Source organism: Hippopotamus amphibius, chromosome 12, assembly GCF_030028045.1.
Source record: "Hippopotamus amphibius kiboko isolate mHipAmp2 chromosome 12, mHipAmp2.hap2, whole genome shotgun sequence".
NCBI lineage: Eukaryota > Metazoa > Chordata > Mammalia > Artiodactyla > Hippopotamidae > Hippopotamus > Hippopotamus amphibius.
In genome coordinates, this window is record NC_080197.1 from 22,519,433 (window position 1) to 22,539,014 (window position 19,582).

Consider the following 19,582-nt stretch of genomic DNA (forward strand, 5'->3'; position numbering starts at 1 on the left):
TGGTAAACGATGCAGCTGGATTTGGACCATTTGCTCTAAAGTGGCGGTGCTCACCCTGACACTCGGAACCACCTGGGGGCTTAGAACAGTACCAGCGCCTGGGCCACACCAGAGACTCCGATTTCATCATTCTGGGGTGGGGCCCAACACAGATATATACTTTTAAGTCCCCCTTCCAACCAGAGTGACTCTGACGTGGCTGGGGTTCAGACCGCTGCTCGGAGGACTTGCACTCTGGGGGTGGCCTCGCAGCGCCTCCCTAGGGTGCTTCCACATGAGCCCCGTGTTACACGCCCACACTCTCCGTGTCAGGGCCGGAAGCCCCAGAGAGGTCCCCAGTCCATGCCTTCCCCTTCCCAGCTGCAGATGGGCAGCCTCACCGCGACCCCCTGGGCAGCCACAGTGCCCACGTTAACAGTGATCTGCTCTCCGAGCCTCGGCTTCCTCACTGGAAGGGTGAGGGGACCCACCAAGCCCCCTCAGACGTGTCCCGTGAGCACCGCTGGGGAAAGGGTCAGGTAGAGGTTAGACAGCACAAAGAACACCAGCCCAGGAATACCAAAACTAGCTTTAATTTGTCCAAAAGTCACATCGAGCTCCGTAAAAACTGTTTCTGGGGGAGGTACAGAGAGAGTCCGGCTGCCCAGGGCCAGGCCCTAGAAGTTCTCCAGCAAGCCCAGGATGCGCTTCTGCTCGCTCTCCCGGAACTCTGGGCTCCGGCCGTCCCCGATGTTCTCCGCATACTCTGGGGAGGCAAAGGCAGGGTTAGGCGCGAACCTGAGGTGTGGGGTCCACTGTGGCCGGGCCACGTCATACCTCGCTCTGAACCCCAGCCCCTGTGGGGTGCATGCGTTCTAATGCCTCTGCTGGCACCCACGGTGGCAACTGTGCACAAACTCCCTGGACGTGCACTCGAGGCCCGTGATGGAAAGGGCCCAACTCCCCCGCCCCTGCCGCCACTCCTTTCCCAGCCGCAGCCTTTCTTCACCTAACACACACAGTGGATGCTACTGCGGGCAGGCGCGGCCCCAGACCCGGTGGTTCTCAGAGCACGGACCCCAACCAGCAGCAGCAACATAGAGCAGGAACTTGTTAGAGATGCAGATCTGGAGGATTTCCCAGTGGTCCAGAGGTAAGGACTCAGCGCTTCACTGCTGGGACCCGGGTTCAATCGCTGGTCGGGGAACTAAGATCTCACAAGCCACATGGCTCGGCAACCTCCCCCGCCCCCAAAAAAGAGCAGATTTGGGGGCCCAATCCAGACCTACTTATTAGGAAGCTCTGAGAATGGGGTCTGTTTGAACAGGCCCTCCAGGTAGTACTGATGCTGCTCACGTTTGAGAACCACTATTTGAGGCAATGGGGATATAGGTGGGGAATCACACAGCCCCGTTTACCCTGTTACCCCAGCTCAATTCTTTTTAAATTTTATTTATTTATTATTTTTTTGGGGGGTACACCAAGTTCAATCATCTGTTTTTATACACAAATCCCCGTATTCCCTTCCTCCCTCGACTCCCCCCCCACCCTCCCTCGAGTTCCCCCCACCCTCCCCGCCCCAGTCCTCTAAGGCATCTTCCATCCTCGAGTTGGACTCCCTTTGTTATACAACTTCCCACTGGCTATCTATTTTACAGTTGGTAGTATATATATGTCTGTGCTACTCTCTCACTTCGTCTCAGCTTCCCCTTCACCCACCACCCCCTCCCAAACCTCGAGTTCCCCAGTCCATTCTCTGCATCTGCATCCTTGATCTTGTCACTGAGTTCATCAGTACCATTTTTAGATTCCGTATATGTGAGTTAGCATACAATATTTGTCTTTCTCTTTCTGACTTACTTCACTCTGTATGACAGACTCTAGGTCTATCCACCTCATGACATATAGCTCCATCTCATTCTTTTTTATAGCTGAGTAATATTCCATTGTATATATATGCCACATCTTCTTTATCCATTCATCTGTTGATGGGCATTTAGGTTGCTTCCATGTCCTGCTATTGTAAATAGTGCTGCAATAAACATTATGGTATATGTTTCTTTTGGGATTATGGTTTTCTTTGGGTATATGCCCAGGAGTGGGATTACTGGATCATATGGTAGTTCTATTTGTAGTTTTTTAAGGAACCTCCAAATTGTTTTCCATAGTGGCTGTACCAACTTACATTCCCACCAACAGTGCAGGAGAGTTCCCTTTTCTCCACACCCTCTCCAACATTTGTGGTTTCCAGATTTTGTGATGATGGCCATTCTGACTGGTGCGAGGTGATACCTCATTGTGGCTTTGACTTGCATTTTTCTGATGATGAGTGATGTTGAGCATCTTTTCATGTGTTTGTTGGCCATCTGTATGTCTTCTTTGGAGAAATGTCTGTTTAGGTCTTCTGCCCATTTGTGGACTGGGTTATTTGCTTTTTTGGTATTAAGCTTCATGAGCTGCTTGTATATTTTGGAGGTTAATCCTTTGTCCGTTGTTTCATAGGCAACTATTTTTTCCCATTCTGAGGGTTGCCTTCTAGTCTTGTTTATGGTTTCTTTCGCTGTGCAAAAGCTTTTAAGTTTCATGAGGTCCCATTTGTTTATTCTTGATTTTATTTCCATGATTCTAGGAGGTGGGTCAAAAAGGATCTTGCTTTGATGTATGTCATAGAGTGTTCTGCCTATGTTTTCCTCGAGGAGTTTTATAGTGTCTGGCCTTACATGTAGGTCTTTAATCCATTTGGAGTTTATTTTTGTGTATGGTGTTAGGTCAAGTGTTCTAATTTCATTCTTTGACATGTTGCTGTCCAATGTTCCCAGCACCACTTATTGAAGAGGCTGTCTTTTTCCCATTGTATATTCTTGCCTCCTCTGTCAAAGATAAGGTGCCCATATGTGCTTGGGCTTACTTCTGAGTTCTCTATTCTATTCCATTGATCTTCCTTTCTATTTTTGTGCCAGTACCATACTGTCTTGATCACTATGGCCTTGTAGTATAGTTTGAAGTCAGGAAGCCTGATTCCACCAACTCCATTTTTCCTTCTCAAGATTGCTTTGGCTATTCGGGGTCTTTTGCATTTCCATACAAATCGTAAGCTTTCTTGTTCTAGTTCTGTGAAAAATGCCATTGGTAATTTGATCGGGATTGCATTGAATCTGTAAATTGCTTTGGGTAGTACAGTCATTTTCACTAGGCTGATTCTTCCAATCCAGGAACATGGTATGTCCCTCCATCTGTTTGTGTCGTCTTTGATTTCTTTCATCAGTGTCTTGAAGTTTTCTGCATACAGATCTTTTGCCTCCTTAGGCAGGTTTATTCCTAGGTATTTTATTCTTTTTGTTGCAATGGTGAGTGGGAGAGTTTCCTTAATTTCTCTTTCTACTCTTCCATTGTTAGTGTATAGGAATGCAAGAGATTTCTGTGCATTAATTTTGTATCCTGCTACTTTACTAAACTCATCAATTAGTGCTAGCAGTTTTCTGGTAGAGTCTTTAGGGTTTTCTATATATAATATCATGTCATCTGCAAAGAGTGACAATTTTACTTCTTCTTTTCCAATTTGGATTCCTTTTATTTCTTTTTCTTCTCTGATTGCTGTGGCTAAAACTTCCAAAACTATGTAGAATAATAATGGTGAGCGTGGACACCCTTGTCTTGCTCCTGTTCTTAGAGGGAATTCTTTCAGTTTTTCCCCACTGAGAACGATGTTGGCTTTTGGTTTCTCATATATGGCTTTTATATGTTGAGGTAATTTCCTTCTATGCCCATTTTCTGGAGAGTTTTTATCATAAATGGATGTTGAACTTTGTCAAAAGCTTTTTCTGCATCTATTGAGATGATCATATGGTTTTTATCCTTCAATTTGTTGATATGATGTATCACGTTGATTGATTTGCGTATATTGAAGAATCCTTGCATCCCAGGGATAAACCCCACTTGATCATGGTGTATGATTTTTTTAATGTGCTGTTGGATTCTGCTGGCTAGTATTTTGTTGAGGATTTTTGCATCTATATTCATCAGTGATATTGGCCTGTAATTTTCTTTTTTTGTGACATCTTTGCCTGGTTTTGGTATCAGGGTGATGGTGGCCTCGTAGAATGAGTTTGGGAGTGTTCCGCCTTCTGCGATATTTTGGAAGAGTTTGAGAAGGATAGATGTTAGCTCTTCTCGAAATGTTCGATAGAATTCGCCCGTGAATCCATCTGGTCCTGGTCTTTTGTGTGTTGGGAGATTTTTAATCACTGCCTCAATTTCCGTACTTGTGATTGGTCTGTTCATGGTTTCTATTTCTTCCTGGTTCAGTCTTGGAAGATTGTATTTTTCTAAGAATTTATCCATTTCTTCCAGGTTATCCAATTGATTGGCATATAGTTGCTTGTAGTAGTCTCTCATGATCTTTTGTATTTCTGAGGTGTCCGTTGTTACTTCTCCTTCCCAGCTCAATTCTTAATACGCCTCCGTTTTATTCTCAGAAGTGTCCTGGCCCCCAGATAATGTGCCCAGCTGGTGTTAGGAGGCAGGAAGCAGTGGACTATGGCACAGAAATGACGTGTGGCGCTCAGGGATGACAGTGCAGGGCCTGAGTGGCGAGTGGGGCCCTGGGCTTCCTGCGGTGACTCCCAGGAGCAGGTGCACAGAGCACGGCAGCGGATGGGGAGGACGGAGATCCAACTCCTCTGTGCGCTGGCCGTGCCCCGCCCCTGCCCTCAGAGAGGAGATGATGCAACATCGTGGGCTGTGTTTGAATCCTAACTCTGACTCACAATCCCAGGTGGCCTTGCATGGTCTCCCCCTCTGAAAATGCATATAGAGACCCTAGTAATAACAGATGTTCAAGACACACTAATCCCTCCCCAAGCCTGCTTTGTTCAGGCCAGCAACTTCTCTCACGGAAACCCCACTTGTCCTTCATGTTCCATCTTAAAGCACACTCTGCGAAGCCCTGCCTGCTCACCTCTGACTCCTGCTCCCGTCCTCAGGCCTCTGTCTCCATCGCAGGCCTGACTTCTAGATCATCTTCTACTTGTCCCCTCTCTCCCTCTAGACTGGCAGCTTCATGAAGGTACAGGCTTTTGCCTTACTTTGAGCTAAATTCCCAGCAAAGCCTGGCTGAGAGCCAACTACCAGCCTGGTGCTGTGAACACGCTCTCAGAGCAGTGGATCAGGATGAGTGCCTGTGCGTCTGCCCCCAGCTCCCTGCCTCGGGTGGCCTGAGACAGAACACCAGAAAACTCTCTTGCAAGAGGCTTCTGCATAATAAAACATCTGCTGATCCAAATCAGACAAAGACTGGGGAAAGGGAAGAAAGTGTGCAAACCATCCCCTACCTCCCATCCCCCGCTGTGCTGGGGAAATAACCTCGCTCCTGCTACTTCTTCATTTTTCCTCCGTCCTCTTTATTACTTTGGACATGTGCCGGAAGACTGGATTTGGGATTCAGACATGGGCCAGCTGTGTGTCTCCCCCTGGAAATCATCCTCTTCTGTTAGGCCCATCCATCACCTCCAACAGCAAATGCTCCTTAAAGGGAGGGCGGGGTGACGGGAGAACAGGCACTGGGCTGCGGGAGAAGGCTACAGGCTGTAGGTAAGTGGTATCTCTTACTCACGTGTGAATGATCTAGTTACTGCCCCAGGAGAGAAAGAAATGACCATTAAAGCATTTAATACCCTCAGAGGCATGGTCTGAAAGCAAGAGTCTTAATGGATTGAACTAACACTGTGTTCTGCTAATGTATTCTCAGACCCAGGAGAGAGGGAAGTGGAGAAACAGTCTAATCCTTTGGGGCAGTGATTTTCCAAGTAAAGCCAACTTCCCTGGAGGGACCTAATCTCTTTTCAGGGATGTGCAGAGTAGAGGACCAAAGTCTGTATCAATCCCCAGCTGAATCACCCCTACCACGGCCTTAGAAAAAACACATGCCACTGCTGTACACAGAGCACCCACCCCGGACAAGTCTGTTCTGTCGCTCTGCGTGCGGGGAAGGGGGAAACGGTCAGATTACCTGCTCTCTAGAAATGGGGTGTGAAGGAAGTTAGTAAAATCTGCAAGAGGGGCTATCCTGTACACAGTGGAAGGGGACTCACATGCGGTGAACACTGTTTACATGCCAGGCATTTATGTATATTGTCTCATTTAATCTTTGCAGCAATCCTATAAGGCAAAGAGCACCATCTTTGTTTATAGATAGGGAAACTGAGGCTTAGAAGAGAACCGAAGCAACCTGCCCACGTCTAGGATGGCAGAGGAGCTGAGATTCAAACCAAGAACATATATGAGACGTGAAAAAGGCACCTCAAAAGCCATGGCGGGGGTGGGGGAGCTGGTCCCTAAGATGGCATCCTCCTACCTAGGCAGTATCTTACCCTGCCTGTTCCCCATCCTTTGGGGGAAAATATTTCCAAAGCAGCCTGGCCCTGGCAGGGCCTCTGGCTCTAACATCCTCACAAAAGGTAAGGCTCTGGATGGAATGTCCTGGAGGAAAGGGGCCTCAGCGGTCAGAACAGATGTGGAGTGGGTTGCTGGGGCCACGCTCCCTCATGCCCGGTCACTGAATGTCAGGGCGGGCAGGGCTCTCAGAAATGTACCGCAAACTGGAGGGGCAGGTGGCCGGCCAGGGTCCCACAGCGAGCCAGCCACAGAGCCAGGCCCAGAACTAGGTCTGACGAGCCCTGAGTGCTCTCCCACTGCCCTGGCAGCCGGCACCAACTGCGCACCTCATCTCTCACCCTCCACCCTTTACCCCAACTCGTTCTTTGTTTCCAGAGCAGAATCCTATTTGGACCAAATCTTGGTGGTGCCAGCTACCTCTGGTTATTACAGCTGCTGCAGCAGTTTATAAATATTGAACAGATTCCTCCCAGAGGTCTTGGGAAAGAGTTCTCTTTGCTCTGTGTGTGTGTGTGTGTGTGTGTGTGTGTGTGTGTGTGTGTGTGTATAAGAAAGGGAGAGAATGCAAGAAAAAGAGAGATGAAGGGAGATCTTCAGGATGGGGGAGAGGGGAGAGAGGAAGAGCGTGAGTGAGTCAGGCTAGAGAGTGAGAAAGACCGGGCACCCATCGAGACTCCCTTCTCCACTTCCCCAGCGTTTTTCAAATGCTCTTATAATAAAGGCTTTGATGGAGCTCAAAAACAGGCAGCAGTGCTGAACACATAAATATTAAAGCAAACTTTAGACAGCAGGTTTACTCTTCAGACATGGAATACAAGCTGTTCTGTTTATGCTAAGAGGGAGAGGGAGGGGCACCCCGGCTGGCGGATGGGGAAGGGCTGGCGGACGGGGAAGGACTGTCTTCCAGGACAGAGACTGGGACCAGTGCTCACAAGCCTGCTTCAGATCCCTGGACCTGAAGCCTTAAATACTCACCCTTGAAAAAGTGCAGGAGGAAAGGTGAGTGCAGAGAAGAGGAATGCCAATATTTTTACACTGAAAACACTTGAAGACATAGAAATAATCACAAAACAGGAACTGGGAAAGTAAAATCCTTGAGGTCTAACACAGATTCCTTAATGACAAGGATGCGTGTGGAGGGACTAACGTTCCTTCTCTAGGAGGAGACTGTTGTACTGGGGCTGCAAGAGGGGATACAAGCTTCCTCAGGGACCTCACTAACAGGAAACCTACTTAAAGGAGAAGGAAACTTACCCTTTCCTTATGACGCTAACAGGGTCACATCCCCATAGACCATTTTCCCACAGACATTTCAGAACATGAAATGAAAAGCACCATCCAGCCCTCCCACCCCCACCAGGCCCTGAGGAGTGTGGCCTGGGTGCTGGTCCAGGGGCTTTCCTGCCTGCATCTGAGTCCAGGCTGCTGCCAGCACCAGTGAAAGGATCAGGCCAAGGAAGGGAAGGAAGGAACCTGCACTTACTGAAGTATTCTGTCCCGGGCCCCCAACTGCATCTCAACCTCAGCCTTCCTTGGGCAATATTCACTTTTGGTTTGTTTTTTACAGAGCAGTAAATGAAGCCTCAAACATGTTATCTACTAACTTACCCCAAGTTACAGAGAACCAGAATTCTTGCTGGTCTGCACTTCTCAGCTCTGCTTATTCTTGCATGAGCTGGGATGCGAAGCACAAGTGAAGGTAGCTACCATTATCGAGCACCGATCACAGGCCAACATGTAGGCACTTTACCTGCAGCGCCTCATCTAATCCTTACAGCAACCTTTGAGGCAGGTTATCCTCCCTCATCTTACAGCTTCACAACTGTGGCTTAGGGGGAGGGCAAGTAGCTGCCTGAGGTTAAACAGGCCCCTCTCTGGGATCCTCTCCTGCCTCCCAAAACCCTGGAGGCCATAACACCCACGGCCTAGTACAAGTCACACACACATCAACATGTCATCAAAAGAGAAATCCTATCAGCGTCTGCAGCTTTCAAATCACAGAGGTAAAGCTCAGGTTACCAATAGCTCCAAATCAATATGGAAATACACGTTTATGAGCTTCTAAGAGAAGACTTCAAGCCATGAAGAACACAAGCAAATCAAAGGGCCAGAAGCCAATCTCTGGAAGCATTCTGAAGTCTTTGGCTGTCTTTCTGCTACCAGTGAAAGAGTTTTGAGTCTGTAAGCCTCTAAGCTTTCCTCTGCCAAACAGCCCAGCACCACATGATCTTCCAACAACTCTCACCAGTGACTAAAACATTAAGGAGATTCACCAGAGGCTTCCATGGTAACCCCTGGCACAAGTATTTATACTAAGAAGAATTCCCAGGTCACAGCTCCTACTCCACATGCAAGGAGAGGACCACTCAACATACACCCACATCCGCCTATGGAGGTCCTTCACATGCTTCAAGAAGCCATGTCCTTACTTGGAGTCATCTACTTCACAGGAACAGAATGTACAAGGGTGGTTGTCAGGGGCTGGGGGAAGAGGGAGTGGGGAGTAAGTGTTTAATGGGTACAGAGCTCCAGTTTTGCAAGATGAAAATAAGTTCTATGGACAGGTGGTGGTGATGGCTGCAGTGGTTAAAATGGTAATTCTTATGCATATTTTACCACAATTAAAAAACAAAAACAAAACAAAAAAACCCAAGCACCTCCTCTGTGCAGCCTCTGTGGATCTTCAAGCTCGTTTTTAATCTCCAGCAGAGCTAACTGTGCCTTCTTGATTCCCACTCCGTATCTCAGCACTGACTTCAGTCTGCTTTGTGTTGTGGTTATTTCACGTGTGATGGGACTGTATTTCCCTGGGGACAGGGCCTCCTAAGTGCCTCACTCATCTAAGGAGCCCTCCTAGTGCCCTGTGATGCCAGGGGATGCCCTGTAAAGGTGGATGCCCTGAATTTTCTTTCTTAAATTGCTGTAGGAGTGTGTCAGCCAACTGGCACAGTTAGAGCTCTTCTTTCTGCCAGATGGAAGAGAGACTGAGCCTGGATCCAGTTTCCAGTATTAAGAGTGACTTGGAAAAAAAAATAGAAGAGTGACTTGGGTAACATCCCTTAACCTCCACAAATCTTGGTTACCGTATCTGCAAAAGGGAGACTGTAACCCTGCTTTTAGGGCTGCTGTGAGAACCAGAGAACATACATTAAAAGCCTGGCACAGAGGCCATGCTCGGGAGTGACCACTCTGCCTACTGTGGTCCCGATTTCTGGAACAGCACAAAGAAGCCTGAAGCACCAGTGCAGCAGCACCCCCCATAAGCATGAAGGGGTAGGCCAGACACCAGAAGATAAAAGGCAGGATGACGGTCACTGCCCTGTGGAGCATGGGGGTCCTTCTCTGGCACAAAGACCACTGTCCCCTAGGTAGGCACCACAGGCCTCAGGCCAGAGCTGCTGCCAGTTCAGGGAAAGCTGGACCTGGGAAGCGCCGAGTAAGCGGTCCGAGGGACTTTAATGAGCTATCTATTATTCCCAGCTCTGTCGGCACCCCCAACAGAAAAGGAGGGAGGAAAATTGTGAGAAAGGGGACCGAAATATAACGGGAAGAGTCCCCTGCTGGGCCTGCCTCATCAGCGTTTTCCTGAGACCTCAAGGGATACATCAGCTGTCATCCTGCCTGCAAAACTTAGGAAATATGTAGGCCATAAAATCAAAGAAAAAAGCTTGCATCTAATTAGTATGTTAAAAAAAAAAAAAAAGGAAGCAACCCAAACTGAAAAACAAAATTAAAATCAAAGAGGACAGACTGATGAGCTGGTTTTCTTTATGAGGCTTTGTTTTTTCACGCATTTTGATGGAATGTAGGGTGGAGGAAGGAGGGGGAGAGAGTGAAGGCTTTTAAGGGGTGGGTCTGAGCAGAGCCCAGCCGCCACCCTCCCCGCCAGCCCTGTGGTAGCCTCACCCCTCTTCAGCCTTGGCACTGCCCTGAGGGTGCTCACAGCACCACCTGAGAGGCAGGCCCACAGCACAGCTCCAACACCCAACGCCACAGGCAGATGGGCTTCCTGGGGCCAATGTGAGCCCTTTATTATAACCTTAGCCCTCCACATGGAGAGAACTCTTTTTTGTTTTGTTTTTAGTGGTCAGCATCCTGTGAGGACTTCTTTGACCTGGGCAATGGCATCTAATTCCCTGGCTTTAAATATCACCTCTGTACTACTGACTTCAAGTTGTCCAAAATAGCACCTCTCCCGCCCTAATGAGAATGTCTACTCTCTGCTGGTCAACAAAGGGATGCAGGCACTGCCTGTACCCCCAACTCACTGTGTACCCAACAGAACTCGAGAGCCTTGCCCAGCAATACTGCCAGCCCCATCCATTGCTCCAGCCTCCCTCGTCCCTGCTTGGCCTCCACTGATGTGGCCTCCGTATGAAGGCCACTGATGCCCTGTCTTCCCTTGGGCCTCTGCTCCCTCTGCCTGCGATGTGCTTCCCCCACTGGGACAGCACTCCCAGTCCTGGGAGGAGCCTTTCCTCCCCTGGGATTCCTTGGTATGGCCCGTGCCTCCATTACTGCCTCCTTATCACTCCCTTAACACTCTGTTCACAACTTTAACGCAGCACTTCTCACATGATAATTAGTTCCGAGTATCTCGTCCCACTAGAGCGTGAGCTCTTAAGGATAGTGATCTTGCTTACTCTTCCTGGTACCTCTAGCGCTGGCTACAGAGCCAGCAATGCCAGCTGACTAGCTGCTGGGGTGCGGATTTCCCTTAGCTTGGATTATGGTGGCTCATTTCTGCACCTGTGCCCCTCAGAAGACTATAAACTCCATGAGGGCAGGTGCCGTGTGACACCTTAGCAGCACTGTGCCAAGCCCTGAGGAAGAGTCTCAGTAAACATTTGAAAATCCAAATTCACACAAGGGTAGGGTTTAATTCAATGTTTAAAATATTCACCGGGTGTCCATTATGCGCCTGGCATTGCTCTCGGTGCGGAGGAGACACGGGGAACAAGCCAATGTCCCTCCGTCACAGAGCTTACATTTTAATGTATGAGACACACAAAACAAGTAAACAAAGACATAAATAAAAGTAATTACAGATGGTGATGAGGGCTAGGAAGGAAATAAACTGGGTGCTATGATGGGAAATAACAGATGGAAAGAAGTGGATTGATTCAGGATTGAGACTGGAGACAGAAATGGCAGATTTACTAATGGACTGGCTGTGAAAGGTGATGGAAAGAGAGAGCTGAAGGGCTGGACCAGGGTCCGGAAGGATGGATCTGAGAGTCTGGACAGAGCGGGGAAGGAAAGCCACAGGGGAGAGAAACAAGAATAGTGGGAATGAATGCAGCACCTGTGCAGGCTGCTCCCCCGCTCACCTGCCCAATCAACACATGTCTACTCCGCACCCAGTACGCACCTGGGGCTTTACCAGGCACTTGGGGAATAAACCGGGTCTGAGGGGGACAGAGGCTGGCTCACGATGGAAAATTCTGAATTACCTCAGGTATACATGTGAGGATTTCTGAGGGAAAAGCATCCACCTACTATGCGTCAGCACCTGTTAAAAACACTTTTCCTTTCTCAGAAGATCACTGTTTTGATCACAGGGATGGAGGTGCAGGAAGAAGCCTAAATGCAAGAGAGTGGAGCTGGGAGTAATAAAACGTTCTAATTGAACATGTGGGCGTTGAAAGTAAATGCCATTTAAAGGCTGGGGTTGCAAATCACCACAGCTGCACCTTAGGGAGAAGGCAGCATGACACTCTGAGCAGTAACTTACGTGAATGTGACACTGAGCGCGAGAAGGTGCGCTCAGGATGCCACTATGGGAGATGCTGGGCTAGGCTCATGAACAGGTTCCCCCTTCCTCCTTTTGAGGGAGAAGACAATAAATTCCAGTGCCTCAAAGGCTCCATCTGCAAAACGGGCACAATGGATTTACCATCCCCACCCTCCTGGGAGGGCTGTGCTGATCGCGTGACTTCCAGTCCTATGTTTTCCCTCACACGGTTCCTTGGTTTTGGAATGTCTCAGACCCAGCTCAATGCTACTACTCCCACAAGGCTTCCCGTGGGACGTTAGCTAGGCCGTACTTGTGATACCGTGACGACAACTCTCATCATCACATTTCCTAACACTCATAATCGCTAACATTCACCAAGAGCTTACTCACTTGAGATATTTTCCATGTATCATCTCATTTAATCCTTTTACCTATTCTATGAGAGCAACTGGATATCTTGCCTGAGGTATTACAGTCAACAGCAGAGCTGGGATTCAGTTCCAGGAGCCAGATCCCAGAACCCGCGGCTCTTAGCTTCTCTTCACTTTAGTATATGTAGTATATGTATCTCCACATTTCATTTCCCACCTGTAACAGGCGTTATAAGCCACTTACAGGCAAACCCTTCGAGGAAATTTAGCCTAATCCTTCATCTTAGAAATGGGCAGAACAGGGGTCAGAGGGACGACGTGCCTGCAGTTACGTGCATCATGGCTGGACTCTGGTGTTACCAGTACTGTAAAGTCCAGTACAGGCCTCCAGCTGCCATGTGTGTCAGTCTGCGCTGCGTGGCCGGAGGGTGGGGCTGCATCACAGAGCTGATTGAGAGTGTGCTCACCGACTGGAGGCCTCTTGGGAACCACTCTGGCTGAGTCAGGTCCAGCCGAAGGTACAACAGCGTTTGAGGGACCCGCTGGGGTAGGTGAAGGAAATTCACCTGAGCACTTTCTGTGTGCCGGGTACTAGACTGGATGCTGTCATGTAGTTTCTCATGAACTTTTGCAAAATTTCTTCTAGATCATGCTCATACAGCTGGGGGAAGGCACAGCTGGCACTGGAAAACAGGCATGCTTTTTCTACTACACCCTACTGCCTCAGGTTCACTTCCTTCAGCCTTAATTCCAGTTCTTGTTACTGCCCTTGTTTTTTCTTTTTCCATAAAAAAGCAATTTCCTTCCACTACATGCAGTTTGGAACTGGACTTTTTGTTTATTTCTTGTTTGGTGTTTGTTTGTTTGTATTGTTTGGTTTTAATTTCCAACCTCTACTGCTTCTTGTTTGTTATGTGTTTTTCAAATTCTGGAACTGGAAGGTCAGAGGCAGAGAATAACTAGGTTAGTCTTCGGTATGCTGACAAGATGACCTGGACACGCACTGAACTGGACAACACACTTAAGCCTGCACAGCAGAGAATGGTATGCAGCAAATTCCAGGGATATTGACAGAGACAGAAAGAAAGTATCATCTAATTCCCTGGAGCCCCAGACACAAGCAATGTCCAACTCACCCTTGATGATGTGCCTGACAATTTTGATGGAACTTCCACGCATATTTAGGATTTGGTGAACCCTCTGGCGAATCTAATAAGGAAGAGGAAGAGTGGAAAGAGGAAGAAAAAGCATCATTTGTCCTCGTTGACATCAGAATACATCGTATTGAAAGTATTCATCTCACCCCTATCCCTAAAAAAGAGGGCCCACGAAGCGTGAAGGAATTCAAGGAGAGTATGCTCCACTTCTCTCTTTGAGAGTTTCTACCTAAGCAGGTGGCAAGCAAGGAGGCAGGGATGGACGGGCCCATCCAGGGGCAGCCCCCTCCTACCTGGGGCACGTTGGCATTACAGATCTCTGCCATGATGTAGCAGATGTGCTGGAGAACAAAAAGGCCTGCATCCAAGCGTCGGAGGTAGAACTCATCCTCAATGTCATTGTCTATGATTTCTCCACGCCGGACCATGTCCTAGAAACGAATGAACATTTGGGAATAACAGCCAGACAGTGAGTGGACAAGGAAAAATAAGTTTCTCGTCCACCCATAATACATAAAAGAATAGTAACTACAACTATAACAACAAAAGAAAACCACTCTGCTTTGATTTGCCTCCTGCTTCTCCCATTATTCTAAAGTATCTTATGTTCTCGTTGTTAATGGACTAGAGGCCCAGGGAGTCAAGATTAAAGTCCACCTTTTTCTATACGATGACTCAAGGCCGAAACGATCTCATCCACATGTTCAACCTGAAAAAATAAGCTGATGGGGACACAAATCTATTTATCTGCTTCTACTCATTCTTTACTCTTTGGTTCCAGCCTCCACAGATAACTTCTCTACAAGATATACTTAACTCTCTTTTCCTTCCAAATCAAGTTAACCCAGGGAAGAGAGGTCTGCTTTCTCTACAATTCTGTCTTGGTTCCTTGTGACGGCACAGGTGCCCAGTTTATGGTCCCTTATGGCTTACATTTTGTTAGATACAAAATGCTGCCAACCTTTTCATTTCATTCCACAAGTTCAATACTCCCTCAAGGCCAAAGTCCTAATGAGTGATGGGAGTCTCTTTCCTAAACTTTTGTAACCCCAGACCTATGAGACTTGCTGTCCCCATATCTATTCCTCTCTAGCAGATTAAAAAATAATAATAATAACAAAAACAGCTTTACTGAGATACAACCGACATACCATACAATTCGCCCATTTAAAGTGTACAATTTAAGAGTTTTCAGTATAGTCAGAGTTGTGCCACCACCATCACAATCACTGTCGAGTATTTTCCTTCCCCTCCACCCCAAAGCCCCTCATCCAGTGGATTATCACCACCTCTACCAAGAGAGCTCTTCTTCCCTCTCAGGGCCTTTACTGCTTTCCTTCCTAGGGATTCTGCGGTCTCTCTCAAGCCGACGCTACTTTTAAGCTACTTCTCCTACAGAGCCTTCCCTGACTATTTAAAGCTAACAACTCCTCCTTTCCAAAATTCCTGACAGCACCTCTGCAGGCCACTCCGTGACACGACCTCTTCAGGCACGTCATACTCACTGATTTCAGTTATCATCAGCTCCCTGTTTTTCTACAACTCCCTTTATTTCATGAGGGTGGGCCGTGAGCTCTGTGAAAGCGGGGACTGAATTTTGTCTTTACATCCCCAGGTCAGTAAACACCCGTGCAGTGAATGAAAGGAGAAAGACATCTCTGTTTTAGGCTGTCAGCTCTCAGGAGTCAGAACTGGGTGAGGGACTCGTTCCGCACGACTAGCAGATTGGTCTAAGACGACAGGTGCTTGAATACATGCTTTTGATGACAATGATCCATCTCTTAATTCTGTCAGTGGTTTTATGGCCGTGGTTCCCTCTGACAACTCAGCTCCTGTCACTGATAGAAGCCCTTGGGACCCTCTTTCCACTCTCCCAAACTCGAAGGACTTACCACTGTGGTCATCAATCTCCAACCAGCATCCTTCGGAGACTATTTAGACGCAGATAATGTGCTTCTTTATTTGCCCAGGGGGCCAGCCTGTAGCTATACAAGGCTACTTTTCATCTCGCTCCTAAAGGCCTCTGTCTGTGAGGCAAAGAGGGCTCTAGATTTGCCAGGCCCTGCACTGCCTGGTAAGTCACCACCACTAATTCATAGCTTCATTTAGTAGCAAATTCCTTGGTAATCTGGTAATAGTGTTAACGTCCACGAGGTAGTCATGGAGCACTGAACTCATGTCCAAGGAGTTTAAAAATAGAAGGGCCTCTTTAGTTTCTCATTTGCTCATAGTCATAACTTCCTGTTCCAGAACTCCTCAGTGTGCAGCAGCTGGGGGCACAGGAAGGAAAATGACTCTTGACTTCCACTCATGCAAAAAGCATTTGCTGCTAATACTTCACATTTCTATAACGCTGCAGAGTTTAAAGTGTTATTATATATACGGACCTTATTACCAAAATTAAAGAGCAGGGAAGGGATTATTAATCCCATCATACAAATTAGAATCCAAGGCACACAGAGGTTAAGTAAGTTCCTCATGATTACATAATTACCAGTTACTAGAATACGGACTCCCCGGAGACAGGAATCCTGTCTGATTCATCTCTGAGGTGCAAATGAATAACATGAGGCAGAGTGTTCAGCTCTGGGCCCTGCTAAGTGCCTAGTGGCAAGAATACCTTTCTAATCATTCAGTTAAGGCAGGAAAGGAATGAAAATGGAGGTAAGGGGATGCCCTGGTCTTAGTCACCAAGGAGCTGACTGTCTATCTGGGAAGGTCACAGCAACACAGAAAATGACTCAAAAGTAAAGGGATACAGTGCACCCACGAGTTTAGAGTAATTACAAGTGGTAGGTGCTAATCAGGGCTGGTTAAGATGTTAGGGCACTGGGAAGATGTGACTTTTGGAGAAGGTTTCAAGGCTCCTGACTGGCAGACATAGAATGAACACCTTAAGAATGAAGGTCTTCCTGAGGTCCGAAGCCTTATGCAAAATGCCTTATGCTGTTCATACTTTCTGCCCAGGAGCCCCCTACCCCTACACACAGCACAAACAGGCCTGCCCTCCTTTTTCTGGCCCCCTCACCTTTGTTTGCAATGTTGGTATTTTCTCCAACCCTCAATCTCTATCATAATCTATTTAAAGTCTAAAACGTGATGTTCCTTACAAAACTTTTCCTAAGATCTTTAAAAACTTTCAAAGTTTTCCAACTTGCTGATTTTTCAGTCCTCAAAACCCCTAAGCTCTGGATTTGTACCTCGTTTCTGGCACCTGCCACAGTTATTCAGATGTGTGCCTCTTTGCTGTTGAGGCTCCTTGAAGGCAAGAGCTACGACACTTTACTCACCTCTTACCCTAGAAAGCAAAGCAGTGTGCATGGTACTTTTTGCACAGCAGACTCTTGAAAAGCATTTGTGAAAGAGGACTGGAAAAATGCAGGCAGAAGTTCAGTGCTATTAATGAGCTGTGTGTGCTGAGACTTGTGTGGATGGGGTAGGAGAGGAAACATTAGAAAATGGTGAGGGACAGTGTCTTGGAGGGTTAGCTGGTAGGAGGCTTGAATGCCAGCCAGAGAAGTAAGGTATAATGGGCTGCAGACTCCACTGTGCAGGAAAGTGAATGAGAAGGTGCAAACACCTGTAAAATGGACACATTGGCTTAAACTATTGAGAGGCAGGCAGAGTGTACAGCTCAGAGGCCACGGTATCAGCCTACGTGAGAAGTAGATCAGATGGGGAAGATAAGAGGGGAGGGGCGGGCAGTAGAGGAGAGGAGAGAGACCAAACCCTTAGAGGTTTGCAAACATGGGAACTTGGAGAGAAATATATTCATTCATCTACCTGGTAAAGATTTCCTGAACACCTAACTATGGGTCAGGTATTATATGATGTACTGGGGCAGCAAAGCTAAGTAAGACAATCTACAAAATCAAGGAGATTAAAGTCTAATGAGGTTAACAAATATGAACAAACTTCTTTTTTAAATGTAGTGATGGCTATTACGAAGGACCTCTCACACTGCACTAAGTCCCATGGGACTCCAGAAGGACAGACTAAGTTAGTTTTGGGGAGTCAGGAGAGTTCAAGGGAAACAGAACATTTGAGCTGGATTCTGAAGGAGTCTGACAAGCTGGAAAGAACGTTCTAAGCAGAGGGAACAATAGCAAGGGTCAACCTGGCCAGAGTGGAAGAGAAAAACAGCGGAATATCACTGTCCCTAATAGAGAAAAAGAAGAGCAAGAAGGGAGTGTTTCTGTGTTTATTAGATCCTAGCTACTGGCAGATCAGTTTTTGATTGATCACTACACACTAGGCATTGTGTGAGGCAGTCTGAATAATAACCACTGCTACCACCATCCAGCCACCTGGGAGGAGCAGCTCATGTTTACTGAGGGCTTATTACAGTGCCAAGTGCTTTACCTATACTGACTCCTTTACTTCTCACAAATACTGCAAAGTAGGGATCACTACCCCCACTTCAGATGAGGAAACTGACACAGGCAGAGCAACCTCCCCAAGGCTAGTGGGTAGCAGAACGGGGATTCAAAGCCAAGCCTGTGCTCTTTTCATACTACCCTGTCTGTACAGGTACAGATTTCAGAGCTGTCTGGAGAACAAAGGAAGATACTAAATTAGAGCAGCAAAAAGGCTTCAGAATAGAAGTTAGCCAAGAAGTGCCCTTGGTGATTTTGCCTTGTTCACACTCTTCCCCACAATCTGATCCTCTTTATCAGATGTAGTGTACCTTCCAGTTTCTCTAAATATTGTCATGTGGCAAGGACGGACCCAAGACAGCATTGCCAAACCCTATTTTTTCCTCTTTCCTCAGAACTTCAAGACTCTGACAATGTTCAGTTCGACATTCTACTTTTAGACACAAGGCCACATGATTTGAAAGTGAAATTTTCAAATGTAGATCTGAGATACGATTACAGTTCATCTCCAACAGAGGCATCACCATCACTGCACTGAACATGCACAAAGATGAAACAGAGATTGGCTTCTAAGATGAGGTTTTCGCCCTGACAGATTTAGCAGCGTCATAGAAACCAGCATGCAGAGAAGGTGACTGCTGTCAGGAGAGCACCTAATCTAGCCTGTTACAACTCCGTGGCATGGAATATTTACTGCTGAGTGGACTCAGGGAAGTTGAGCACAAATGTGTACTCCGTGTTTAAAGGGGAATAAAAAAAAAAAAAAGCAGGGTGATTTTATTCTGATGAAAAATTAGGAAGTTTGGGTACTATTCTTTTAGGCACATCTCAAGTTCTGGTCTGTTTTAAAAACAAGTAGGATGGTAAGGCGCCTTTATTATCCACCACTGTCTTACTACATGTGAACAGAGCCAACTTCTTACAAATGGACTAATGAATTTTTGGCTCCTTTTCTCGGTTTCTAAGACATTAGATGAAAACCTGATCTTGAGATAAGGACTTGATATGGTTCTTTGGATTTCTGTGTGTGAGGAAGAACTAGACATCTGAAAGAACTAAGCAAATGGGATCAGGTCTCAACTCTAATAATACTAACTTACTAGTGTCTGTAGGCAAGTCATTTAACTTTTCTTGGCCTTGGCTTCTTTGCTTCCTGGAAATTAGAAGACTGAACTGGATCAGGGAAGGGAAATAGGGTTCCTGAGTGCCAACTCTAATGCACTGTAATGGCTACAGAGCACCATATTGGAAAAGCATTGTGAAGCCACGCTGGAGCTTAGTGGGGGAAGAACACTGAAGTCAATCACCACTGTTGACACCAACTGCAGGTGGGGGAGTGTAGGGGGCTGACTTTTGTCTGCCCTGATCTGGTCTTCTTGGAGGTTCCTTTTAGCTTTGATACCTGTGGCAAATCTAGGACTGAAGCACCTTCATAACTAGATGTAATGGGTTTCTGCCTGCATATGAGTACATGGACAGACTGGAGCTGCTGACTAACAGTGCTCCTGCACAGTCAGAAGAGCCACTGGCAGACATGCCTCAAGTGGGAGACACAAACCGTCACCTCAA

The 19,582-nt window shown here is 47.1% G+C and overlaps 1 protein-coding gene across 3 annotated transcripts in view; it reads right to left on the reverse strand.

Moving 5' to 3' along the window:
• Positions 1–552: 552 nt before the first annotated feature.
• The window catches only part of CTNNBL1 (catenin beta like 1), a 162,026-nt gene continuing 142,996 nt past the window's right edge, over positions 553–19,582 (reverse strand). For all 3 annotated transcript variants that reach the window (XM_057701571.1, XM_057701573.1, XM_057701572.1), the window contains 3 exons: positions 13,931–14,068; positions 13,617–13,689; positions 553–745 (listed from right to left, as the gene is read on the reverse strand). In XM_057701571.1, coding sequence (XP_057557554.1) covers positions 657–745; positions 13,617–13,689; positions 13,931–14,068 — 300 coding nt within the window. In that variant the 3' untranslated portion in view covers positions 553–656. The remainder of the gene's footprint in view (positions 746–13,616; positions 13,690–13,930; positions 14,069–19,582) is intronic.